Source organism: Betta splendens, chromosome 5 (genome assembly GCF_900634795.4).
Source record: "Betta splendens chromosome 5, fBetSpl5.4, whole genome shotgun sequence".
Lineage (NCBI taxonomy): Eukaryota > Metazoa > Chordata > Actinopteri > Anabantiformes > Osphronemidae > Betta > Betta splendens.
In genome coordinates, this window is record NC_040885.2 from 18,449,496 (window position 1) to 18,461,583 (window position 12,088).

The following is a 12,088-nucleotide window of genomic DNA, read 5'->3' on the forward strand; positions in this document are numbered from 1 at the left end:
GGAAAAACCTTTTCAGAACCAGATTAGCTCCTAATGAAGGCCCGTAGCAGCTTTAAACCAACAGCACACTTGTTTATTTATCCCTCACTGAAAGGTGGGAAGATGGACGTGATGACCACAGGCAGAGAAAAAGACAATATCTTAAATCTAATGGTCATAAAACCTACAAATCAGTAAAACAGAATCAGAAAAGCTTAACTTCATTTCAGTTGTTTGAAGTACAAACCTGAAGCCTGGTGGAAAACAAAACTAGATGTATTAGAAAACTACAAGAGCGAGTATTTTTCTAATGATTACGGTAGCTTTGAAAACAGTGAACAGACTGACTGCATTTATTCCCCATGTTTGTACATTTTTGCCAGTTTATTAAATATTTACATGACAAAGTGTAGATATAGAATCTACAAAGAGAGCTTGTTTAATTATGTCTAAGCCTGGAGCCAAACCAACACAAACCAAATTCCCACAGTTTCCTTTCAGATAATTTATTTTGTACAGTAAAACAAAGGTTCGGACGTTGCATTTGATTGACCAAGTGGCTCCGTGAGGAGCAATAGGGGGGACTGAGATGCCAGGATGTTACAAAGTTTGAGGGCTAGCATCTTCCGGTGATCAAGTATCTGATACAGGATGTCAAGACATGACCTGGCACCGGCAATGAGTAGATGCAGATCAAACAAATAGAAACGTGTGGAAGCTGCGTTCAATAAAGCCACAACTCTATCAAACACTCACAAAAACATGTCAGATACAGGAAAATCTGTCACAATCACTTCTATCATGCCAGAAACAAAAATAAAAGGCATTTTCTGCAGGAATAACCAGTTTACACTGTTTCCCACCCTGTCTCAGAAAGGCATGTGTGTGATGACCAGTTGTGTCTGTTTACTCTGTAATACATTGTGGGGTCATTGAACGCAGCCTCTCTGGTTGGTTTTAGGCCCAGGTTGGGGTGTGTTTGATTCGTTTTACTTTGGAGGCCTGTAGGCAATCTTCCTACTCTTCAGCACAGTCCACCTGTGCCTCTTCATGTAGTAGACCAGTGGGACGAAGATGGCTGAGCCCAACAGCAGCTGGAGAAAGGAGATTAAACAAACATGAGCTCTATGTTTGTACTCAGCAGAACTGAGGCAAATTTGAATTATTTTTATTAAAACGAGTGTCTCTAAAAAATGCTGTTTTGTGATCTGTACCAATAAACGCCTGGAGAACTTGTACTGTACCTTTAGTCCCATGCGTTTGCGCTGGTCGTGCTCTGGCTCGGCTGCCCACCTCAGGAAGGTACACACATCCTTTGCAACCTGGCTCATGGTGGCAGGAGTTCCTGTAGCAAAGAACAAATACCATCAGCAATAGGAGTTCTCCAACCACACACTGAGTTCATCGTTTGCTTCTCCACCATGAGACATGCAGGTTCAATATGAAGACACACACAAGCCAACTAGTTGAGAAAACATGACAGTACTTACCTGGATTCCTTTTTATATTGTTTATAAGATACTACACCCTGTTAATACACCTGCAGCAGAATACACACCCATCCATGCACTGCACATTTACTTTACCGTCGTCATACTCCAGGACCTCATTGTAGATGGGAGGGGCCATGGCGATGGCTTGCCCAGGGAAGTAAGGGTTGTAGTAGAGTCCCTCTCTCACAGAAACTCCTCCAGGTGGCTCACAGTATCCTGTCAGCAGACTGAACACATAGTCCTCTCCTCCATGTCTGAGTGGAGGCAGGGACAAGAAATACAGTAAGACCCACAAATATTTGGACTATCTGGTACAGGGCTGTTGTTTGTGAGGTGTTACCTGGCATTGACAATGTAGCTGAGGTCTGGAGGCAGGGCTCCGTTATTGGCGGCCCTGGCTGCCTCAGGGTTGGAGTAGGGCTTGGGGAAGTAGTCAGACAACTTTCCTGGTCGAGTGAACATCTCTCCTGACTCGTCAGGACCGTCCACTACCTCAACCTGACCACAACACACAAGACATCTGTAAAGTCAAAACCCTTTATGGGTGCAAATACAGGCATATGCCACCACCTAGAGGCAGTGATGGTGAATATATTGCTATGATGTAATCAAATCTGAAAACAGCTCCAATGTGGATCCTTTAATTCCTTCACCGAGTTAGCCTACCTCTTCAGCAAGGGCCTTGACTTCAGCCTCGGTGTGTGAAACTCCCACCAGGTTTCTGAAAGCCAGGTACTCCATGCTGTGGCAGGCAGCACACACTTGTTTGTATACCTGGTAACCACGACGAACACTGCATGCAAAGAGAAAGAATATTTGGAAAGTGTTAAGTAGAAATACATGCCTACAAACACAATAGACCTTAACGGATGAGCTCATGTCCACATTTACTGTCACAGAAATTATGTTTCAGAAACCCAGTTTGTATCAGCGTGTTTGTGTCTGTCCAGCACACCTTGCATGGTCTAGGGAGGACAGAGGTCCAGAGTGGCTCCATGGGTACTGAGGGGGGTGGAGCTCAAGGTCGGAGGCTTTGACAGCTTGGTGCAGAGCGAGAGCGAGTCCTGCCCCGCCAGCTGTCAGCACACCTAGTGTCGTCAGGGCAACTTTCTTGTTCCGCGGCAGGCTGGCGAAGGACATGTTGGCCTGCAAAGACACAGAAAGTCAGGAGAAGGATGCAAAACTAATCCTGACAAAACTTCTGATGTACAAATGCCAGAAAGTTTTACATTTGATGGAAAAAATAAAGTAAATGACTGAAATTAATGTGCAATAATCTTGTAAACTTATTGTTTTGGTACAGCTTCACATATTGACACTATTTATTGTTTGGCACTTTTTGCAAAGTCATCTGACTGCTGCAATGACAGGTAACATTTCTAGGATGAGATTTTGGTTAATTGCCAAGTAATGTTTAATGTGATGAAACTCAAACATGACAAAACATGTCACAAATAAATCAGAAGTATCACCAACCTTGCATCTGTATTCAGGGGCTGTGCTGCATTAGTACATATTGACCTAAGTACAATACTGTAAAATAACAAAGGTATTTGTAAGAATAAGTTTGTGGGACATCCGACAGGCTGAGGGATGTTGGACTAATTCAAAAAGCTTTATTACTCCCAGAGGCTGAGGTAAAGATCAGTTTGCCATGAAGTACCAATTTACAGTAGATAATCTGCTCACACTAAAGATAGTGCTTTCAAAACCAGACAGCAGGTGTCTGGTGTATACTTGCAATACTATACAAGTGTGAAAGGCATTGCATTTGGATGTTAGTTTTCCTGTCCCTTCAGGAACTTTTTAATATGGGTTTGTATTAAGTGTTTGATTTAGAAATTGTAACTCTAGTTATATCTCATTAACCACAAGCATGCTGTATGCTTTGTGTTGTCTGCAAAACAATAACATGCACTTTACAGTCAAGTAAGAGAGCAACTCACTCAAACTGTCAAGTTAGACAAGTTTTAATTTTATTTTTTGTTTAAACCAATCACTGACTCGTTTTAGTTGAAAGCTGAGACCAAGCTAGTAGTTAGCTCTGGATGGGAGTTGGTAGAAATACAGCAATCCCAAGACGTCTGGACTGAGTCATCTACCTCATTATGTTGACCAGCTTCTACTAGGACCTCCACCAGTTCACATAACAGGTTCAATTTGTTGTTCCGTATATATCCATTCATAAACTACATACGGTACGGTTGGAATTATATATATAGTATATAGACATAGAAAAACTGGCATGTACACTCCTTGGGACCCAGTTCTGGATGACATTTATCTTACAGATGGAGTACAACACATTTTAGTTGGAGACAGCGTTTCTCCACCTGAAGTCCTTTCAGTCCTTGAAATGCTAACGCGTTAGCACTGAAGCTGAACCAGCTAGCATTTACCATTTTACCAAGTATTACTACAGCATGGTCCCAGACCAAACTAGAACAGCTGCAAACATCGTGGGACAGTGTGCCAGTGCACAGAGACTTTCACCTGTATCTACAGCCACGGCAAAAGTTGAATTTCAACAAATGAATCAACTCGCCGGCTGGTATCCTCAGTTAGCCAACGGGCTAGCCTGCTACATACAGCTAAACTACAGAGTCTTAACGTGTATGGTGATCATATGTATTCTAATGGCATTTATAAGTTATCCTCTTCATGTCGACCTCTACATCTTAACGACTATTCGAGGAACTAAGGCAGCAGCCTTCGGTGACGTCCTCCAATGTGATGGAACACGAGTGACCTTGTCTCACACCCGCTGACGGCAGCCAGGCTAGCGTCAGCTAACGTTAGCGCTGTGCCGGGCATTTGACTGCAGATCATTTCAATTAAATATCGCTACAAACGCAGCTTATATTGAGCAGCAACAGCAACACAGATCTATCGACCAACCTTTGGGGTCTTGATAAGTTTTGGTGTACTGAGGAGAGCTCTCCCACTCCCCGATAGCACCGCGACTCGTAGCGCCGCCATCTTCTCTGCGGGTCTGCGAGCTAACAGGAGCTAACTACCTGGACTAGCCGCAAGTGCTTCCGGTGTTATCTTTCAACATAATACAGGAAACGCTCCCACTGCACACCTGTCAAAATAAAACCACAGAGTTCAGTGTAATGAGCTAAGACACAAACCCCCAAACAGTAAAATCACAAGTGAGTTAAATACCTTAAAGATGCTCTTAAGAGATTCTTTAACAGTTGTATTCCTTCTTCGCAAAACACACAAAGTGATTGAAACTCTAGTTATTTGTGCCCTTCATTTATCCTCCACAAGGTGGAAGTACAGCATTACAAGATCAGTCAGGGCCATATCTCAAAACCCATTGCTTTAAAACCAGCAGGTTTGCGTGACAGCAAAATGATGTCTTACACACCTTGAACGTAGTATCAGGGAAAACCTGGGAAGACTGAAAAGCTTCAATAGTCTGAATCATAACAGTAATTTAATTCAAGGAATTGCATTAACCAGAAAAAAACATGCTATTTAAAAGTAAATGTGTGGCAACAACATATGTGTTCCCCAACAAATAGGATACTTAAACAAAAGACAGAGACAGCACTTCACAAAAACAGGAAACTTGAAACAATGAAACCAAATGAAACCCAAAAGCTTTAAAACTGTTAACAATCATCAGAGACGTGAGATGGAGAAATAAGGTACAGCCTAAATAATGAAAGCAGAAACATTTAGTCTGAAATTTTAAGTTACATAAAAACACCTGCCTTGTTTGAAAGAAGTAAAGTTGGTTGACAGAGCAGCTGCAGATGGATGTTTGCTGTTTGACAGCAGGTAGCTAATAAACTATTCATCAGCCTCTGCAGCCGCTGTCGTCGCCCGTCATGTCTGCCTGACAGGAGGTCTCCTCCGTGATGCTGCCACCAGCTACGTGCTGCGCGCGTGAGCGTTCCATGACAGCAGCTCTGCCTCGAATTACAATAATAACGTCTGCCATCCAGTACAGTACATGTGCTCCTCCAAAATAACACAGCAGCTGCACCACACGCTGCACCACACGCTGCACCACAAGCTGCACCACACGCTGACGGCTGTGATGCCAGGACATGGTGACATCACTCAGTGAGGTCAGAAAACATGAGAGGTTATTGGGAGAGAGTTATTATTATTATTATTAGTGGATATTCTAAGCACCTCTCCGTCTTACAAACCTCTGCCCCTCAAATGCTTTTAAAAAGCTCCACACACTTTTAATTATGTAATGAAATGTATTCATGAGCATCTTCAAGGAGGACTGTACTTATCTCTGCAGGCCCCACTGTGTGTTTGATGCTCCACACAGCAGCAGATTCACATCACCGCCCTGTTGCATCACGGGATTTGATGAATGCACATCAGAAACAGAGGAGAACGTCAGGTCCCACATTGAACACATACATAGAAGCCCATATGGAGTTTTTCAGCTGACATTCTGACATGTGGCGAACGATCAGATAACATAAATAAATAAATAAATGGTGATTGGTTGACAGCAGGGATCAGCTCCCGAGACCCTTACGTGAATAATCGGTTGGGATAATGGATGGATGGATATTCCTAATGTATGAGTTGTGGCGCCTCTGGCTTAGGGATGCATTACCATGAACACAGCTGTAGGCTGCTGGTAGGAGGCCAGCCAATCAATGCACTGATGCTGCATAACATCTTCTATTATTTGGTTGTTTTTCGATGTAAAACACTTTATTCATTTATTCACTAACATTCCTTTATTTGTTTGTGTTACATTTACTTATGCTTAATGAAACGTCTTCACTATGTGAAGTTATCTGTTTGTGCTCAAGGGCTGAGAGACTAATTAAGCTTCCACTTAACGTTCTTTTCTGACTGTGGGATGTTTGTTTTATTGCTGAATTCATATCACTTAATGTCTGTTTGTTGCTCCAGTGCAGAGGCAGCAGTTGTTTGCCGGCTTTAATGCCGTGATGTTTAAGCTGTGCATTCATGTGTTTCGTGCTGCCCTTGTTGCCCCTGATAATATTGTGCAGATCTGCGAAACGATGCAAAGTGATTAAAGCATGATCAGAATGTGCAGGCTGATAGCCGACGTAACGGATACACTTATTTTATCATTTTGCTGAGCGCCTGGGGACCGGAGTCTGGCTTCTCAATCAGAATAAACGATGAACCGCTCAAGATGAAATTCCCTCCTGAGTCTTAACGCTTGCGTCTATTCTTTTAAATGCGTCTGTGCATATACGGGGTGAAGCTGAATGCATTAATGCTGATGAAGTCAGAGAGTAGATTTGGATTAATAACGTGGAAAAGATCAACATTCACACGCGGGTGAGCAGCGCTGACAGCTCATGTAATTGTCTCAGATCTTTTAATGGAAGCAGCCGACACACGCTGTGTAATTACAGACACGGTGGCTGATTATGGGCTGTGCACCAGTGTTTTGGAGACTTCCGCTGCTGTGACACTGGTGCGTCTGTTCGGCTGTGATGGAGCAGGGACGCGCGCGCGTGCGTGTGATGGTAAACGTCAGGTGCATCTCGACGGACGTTCAAATTGCGGTGACATTTAAATCACAGCTCGCTCTCAGACGCTGACGTGGATGTGGGTTCAAGTCCGTGATGTGCAGACGAACGTGCAGCCACTGGTTTAACGCACCTCTAAATCACCAACATGTATTAAATTTAATGCTAATTAGTTGCAGATTTAAAATATTTCAAGACAAACAGCTGTAGTTATTGTTCAAAGGCAGCAAATGTTACAGTGTTTCAGCCAAAACAAACGCTTTTCTTTGTGGTGGAAGTAAAATGTGCTGTAAGTGTCAGCAGCTTTTCATGCGGACTGAGACTCCTCGTGTTCAAGCATAAAAGCAACTTCAAAATAACGTTCATAAATACATTTAATGCACTTGGTGGGGTACAAGCACCAAATGCACCGTGCTCCTCTGAGGCCGCTGTCGTCGAACACTCAGCGGCTCCTTTGTTTGAAGTCTCGCTGCGTCTCCGCGTGAAGCCTGTGATCTGGATCAAAGCGTGAGATTCGCAGCAGCATTAGCTCCTCTGCACCGTCGCATTACGGCGCCGCCATCATTTCCTGATTCTCAGGGAATCACATCTCATTTCTGCTCCTAACGTCTTTTTTACCCACAGTTCAGTTTCATCTTCCTTAATTTCCACCGCTCATGCACACGAGGCAGGAGAAGCTTTAACCACAGTGGCTTCAAAAGCAAAGTCAGTGGAGGAAACTCACATCTTGTGAACGTGTCGTTGCTGATTGTAAATGTTCGGTCTGAAGGAGGAGCTCCTGTCGCTGTTCAGGACTGATGACGATGGCAGACGGTCTGGAGCCTTTTCCAGAGAGGTCACGGGTCCGTCTCAAGGTCATCAGGGTCAGAGTGATCTGTCGCTGCGGTTCCTGAGCAAGGCACACTTCACCTCTATTGCTCTCATTCATTCTGCTTTTGGCAGAGTTATCTACCTTCTGCCAAAGCGTGACTTCCAGTTTTCCTTTTTGTGCACAGGTTTTTGGTTTCCTACACAAACTAATGAATTACTATTGTCCACACGGCGCCGTGACCTCGCGTGACTCTCAGCAGAACAGAGAGACCTTCAGAGTCTCACTGCTCGCAGATCAATACCTCTATTAACGCTCTGTCCGTCCCTCAGCATCCTTGACTCATGAGCAGGTCACTGCGTGTTCGCGACCTTGACGGGATCCTGATGCAGACGAGCAGCGCGCGTATGAACCCTCCTCCTCCTCCCACGACGGCGCTGAATAATTAAACCGTGCTTTCCAAGATGCACATCGCGTGGTGGGAGAAGCTGCAAGCGAAGGTTAGCGGCTCCGAGCGGAGACGGAACATGTAAGCAAGGAGCGCTGTTTGCTGGAGTTTAACTCTAAAGTGAATTAATTTATGTTTTTTTATTTGTTTTCCATGCACAGCATGTTTTATTCAGGCAGAGGAATGTAGAAAAGAGCATTAGAGTTGAATGCGAGACTACAACCCACCAAGAGTTTTTATTTTTAATCTTAGAGAGATTTATTAGTGTTGAATTGAGAAAGTCCTATAAAAAGTGAAAACAATAATAAATAATACATTGAAGACAATCCAATTTCTAATTTCTATAATAATTTATTACTTTAAATTTGGGGATTCTTATATTAGCTTTTGTATGATTGTGTTCTTGCTGTAAAAAAGACCCTGATTACATGATTCTACTGTTTGTATGGATCATATTTCATGATGACACTTCCTGTTTCACATATATGGAAGCCATTTAATTATTAAAATCCTACTCTGAGCAGAGTAATCGGACTTTGACTGATGACCTGATGCTCCTTAGACCGTTTTCCTCTGATTGCGTCCTGACTTGGTTGATTTGTGCCTGTTCTGTTGACGCTGACTGTGATGGTGGTAACGCAGACGGAGCCACTCTTCAGACAGGGTTTTAGAGCCAACTTCCGACTCTCTGCTCCGCCTGACACAGATGAGATGCATAAAACATGGACAGTCCAACTAACGAGAGCCTGATTCTTTTCTCCCGTTCTCTTTGTTTTGACATGTAATTGACTGGGTAGCGCCAGCCGTCGTGCAGGCAGAGCGGTGGGACAGTGGGTCCGGGCAGCTGAAGGTCTGCGCTGATGCGAGACTTTAAATTAATCCACCTCCACAGAGTTTAGGGACCCACTTAGCTGCTGCGTCGTGGAGCTCAGAGCTGATTGGTTGTGAAAACGAAGGCTGCTGCCACATCTGCACCTTCAGCGCTGTAAATGAGCTCGGCACCAATGAGCGGGTTTGCATAAAGCATCCATGCAACCTTGAACATGAGTCGGAGCCCAACGTCATCCTCTGCGGAGGAGCTGGAACGCTCACTGCTGCTTCCACCACCACCAGCTGCTTCACAAAGTCGTCTCAGGATCTCTCTTTTTGTGCAATGTATAATTTAAAACATATCAGTTCAGCATGAATCGCTTTATGTAATTTTCTCAAACATGTGACTCACCGTTGGAACATGGGGTTAAAGTGAGTGCAGGTGAGACATAAGTGCACAAACACAACTGGACATGCTGCTTCAGTCTGCAGATTCCCAAGGCTGCAGCTGGACTGTGACAGTTCAGACTGAGCTTTGCTTCTGTCATACTTGAACAGGCTAAAGTCGCCTGCAGCTGATGTCTCCATCAGAAGGAGCAGAAGGTCGGGAAACGTCCATTTTGTGACGCATCCACGTTGTTGTAGAGCTCAGATTCAGCCCCTCAGGCCACAGCGTGCTGCAGCGCTCCCGGCCCAGACAGCGGCTGCCGTCGTCTCCGCTCTCCACATCCGCATCAGACTGAACATCTGTGGGCATCTCATGCGGCGTCTCCATCCGCCGTGCACTCTGATCATCATTATGTGCTGAAATTGGTGACGGCTTAGAGAGAACATTAGACAGTGTTATTACCTGGAGCTGGGCATCGTGTCTGTAACGAGAGGATGCAGAGCTGCAGTCTTGTAATTGGTGGTAACAGCGTCTTTCACCCACTCAGGCTCACATCCAGAGGAGGAGGCTGCCGTTGATGCCAGTAGTGATTACAGCTAGCGCATGAATCTGCCGAGCTGCCAACAACCTGACCTGAAGCTCTCTGCAGCCACTGTCACCATTAACAGGCGACCTGCTGCCCCTGATGCGACTCGACAGGGATGAGCAGCCAAGGAGACGAGGGCAATAGTTCCCAGTCCACCTCCAGCACGCGTCTCTCAGACCCAGGCACCACTTTCAATCAGCTTTGATAGAATGTGGATTCTATCAGAGCAACCAGTCTGAGCCAACGCACCACAGGATTTAAAGGTTGCTGTAGTGAGAAAAATGAGGTATTATTTATAATGGAAAAGGCTTCAAACAGAAAACAGTGTATTTCAGTTTCATTGCTTCATGAAGCTTCATTCTTTCTTATTTGTAAAACTGGAAAAACCATGAATTAAACCTGGAGCCACAGCGGCAGCGAGGTCGCACGTCTCATTCCACTGATGCTGAGTCAGCAGATCCAAGGCTGAAATGAAGAGCGCCCGCTGATCCAGGACGGCGACTGATTGAACGGTCCGCGTCATCGTTTCTCACTGATCGGCTTCGTGGCGATTGATCCGGCTTCTTTTCCAATTGAACACACACACTTGTATATTGTATATGAGTGTTGATGACAATAATAATTTGATACAACGATGGGAGGTAACGATTTGTGAACGCAGCATGTGATGACGGAGGACGGAGGCGTGATGGATGTGATGGAGGAGGAGCATCGACAGCTGCATGCGCTAATGCTGACGCAGGCGGAGCACGGAGGCTCCGGACGAGCAGCGGAACAGGGCACAGCTCCAGGCTGGTGTCTGTGAGGAACCGACACCACCTCAGCATCAGATGCAGGTCATCACGAGTTCCGTCCTGTCAGATGCGTTACGCTGCTGTTGGGAAGTCTTTCCAACACTGATTCTCACGTTCTAAGGACGGAAACGTTCATGCCCTTGAGCTGCAAAGTGCAGGAAAACTAGGCTTTAGAGCTTGTTCTTCCTCGTTTCCACACGATGAGTCTGTAAGTTCTCTATGTTTCGCCAGCTGTAACAAAGCGGGTTTGGAGGAAGAACGACAGGAGACAGAGAGTGAGGAGGTTCAGAGAGAGTGCGACAGAGACGATCCGAGCAGACGAGAGGGAGATAAACGCTCTTCTGCAGCGTCGCAGCCTCAGAATCCCACAAACAGGACATTCATCCTCACAGCTGAGTCACAACGCGTCGGGTGTGGAGTGTAAACACATAGAGGACAAATGATGACAACACAACACTTGGTTTCACTGAAAACAAGCAGAAACACGGGTCCAGGCCCAAAGAACTCCTCCCTCACGACGCGTTGAACCTTCACCTCTTTCAAGCTCTGAGTCGGCTCCTTCTGCTGCAGTCGTGATCCAAAGCGAAGACAGAGGCATCGCAACAGAAAGCAGGAACATTCACACCTCCTGCATCGCTCTGTGACGCTTCAGTCACGTTTAACGTCCTGTTTAAGTGCTGTTTACGTTCCAGACAGCGTGAAGTGAAGCATTGTGGAGGATAAATCACTGGAGCTTTTGTGTTTTCATATCTTAGCGACTCAGAGTCTCAGCTTTGCACATATCAAACTCACTCTAGTTCCTTCGCAGGTAACGCTTCATAAAGCGGCCTGTGATTTACAGCGTCATAAATCACGCACCGGTGAAACTCACTGGCTCCTCCTGATAAGTGGAGGAAAGAAAGAGCAGCAGAACCAGGGAGCAAGGATTTATATGACTCATGAAAGGAGGAATAAACGATAGCTTAAGCCATTTATCGCTGCACCAGCGTAGACCTACAACTAAACACACTCCACCGTGTTGAATCACTAATATTGTTTATCTGCTGAAGAGCTGCTTTGTTTTCTGGTTATGAGCTGCTGCAGCTGCACGACCGCGTCCCGTTTCATAATTGGTAAATGATGTCTTGGTTTCCAGCTCCAGTATCTTTGGGAGGTAATGCATGTGACACCGCCTCCTGTAGGAGGATCCTGGCTTTACGTCTGTGTTGAATGACAATCTGCTGTATGTGAAGCCGCTGAGCCGCTGAACTCATTAGTTACAGCTCATTTATATCTGTTTCGAGCATA

General features: G+C 45.2%; 1 protein-coding gene across 1 annotated transcript; it reads right to left on the bottom strand.

The window, feature by feature from the left end:
* Positions 1-342: 342 nt before the first annotated feature.
* LOC114856113 (cytochrome c1, heme protein, mitochondrial) lies at positions 343-4,528 on the bottom strand. The gene is made up of 7 exons (XM_029151798.3): positions 4,371-4,528; positions 2,428-2,618; positions 2,139-2,265; positions 1,813-1,970; positions 1,566-1,726; positions 1,224-1,324; positions 343-1,073 (listed from the first exon to the last, which is right to left on the bottom strand). The coding sequence occupies exons 1-7, from the start codon at positions 4,449-4,451 to the stop codon at positions 969-971; spliced, it is 924 nt and encodes a 307-aa protein (XP_029007631.1). The 5' UTR covers positions 4,452-4,528; the 3' UTR covers positions 343-968.
* Between the last annotated feature and the right edge of the window lie 7,560 nt (positions 4,529-12,088).

Excerpts from the sequence above, each read along its gene's own strand:
- LOC114856113 (XM_029151798.3), bottom strand. The coding sequence starts at position 4,451 with ATGGCGGCGCTACGAGTCGCGGTGCTATCGGGGAGTGGGAGAGCTCTC. Across the intron at positions 2,619-4,370 it reads AACTTATCAAGACCCCAAAG|GCCAACATGTCCTTCGCCAG; the intron begins GTTGGTCGATAG and ends GTGTCTTTGCAG. Across the intron at positions 2,266-2,427 it reads TCCTCCCTAGACCATGCAAG|TGTTCGTCGTGGTTACCAGG; the intron begins GTGTGCTGGACA and ends CTTTGCATGCAG.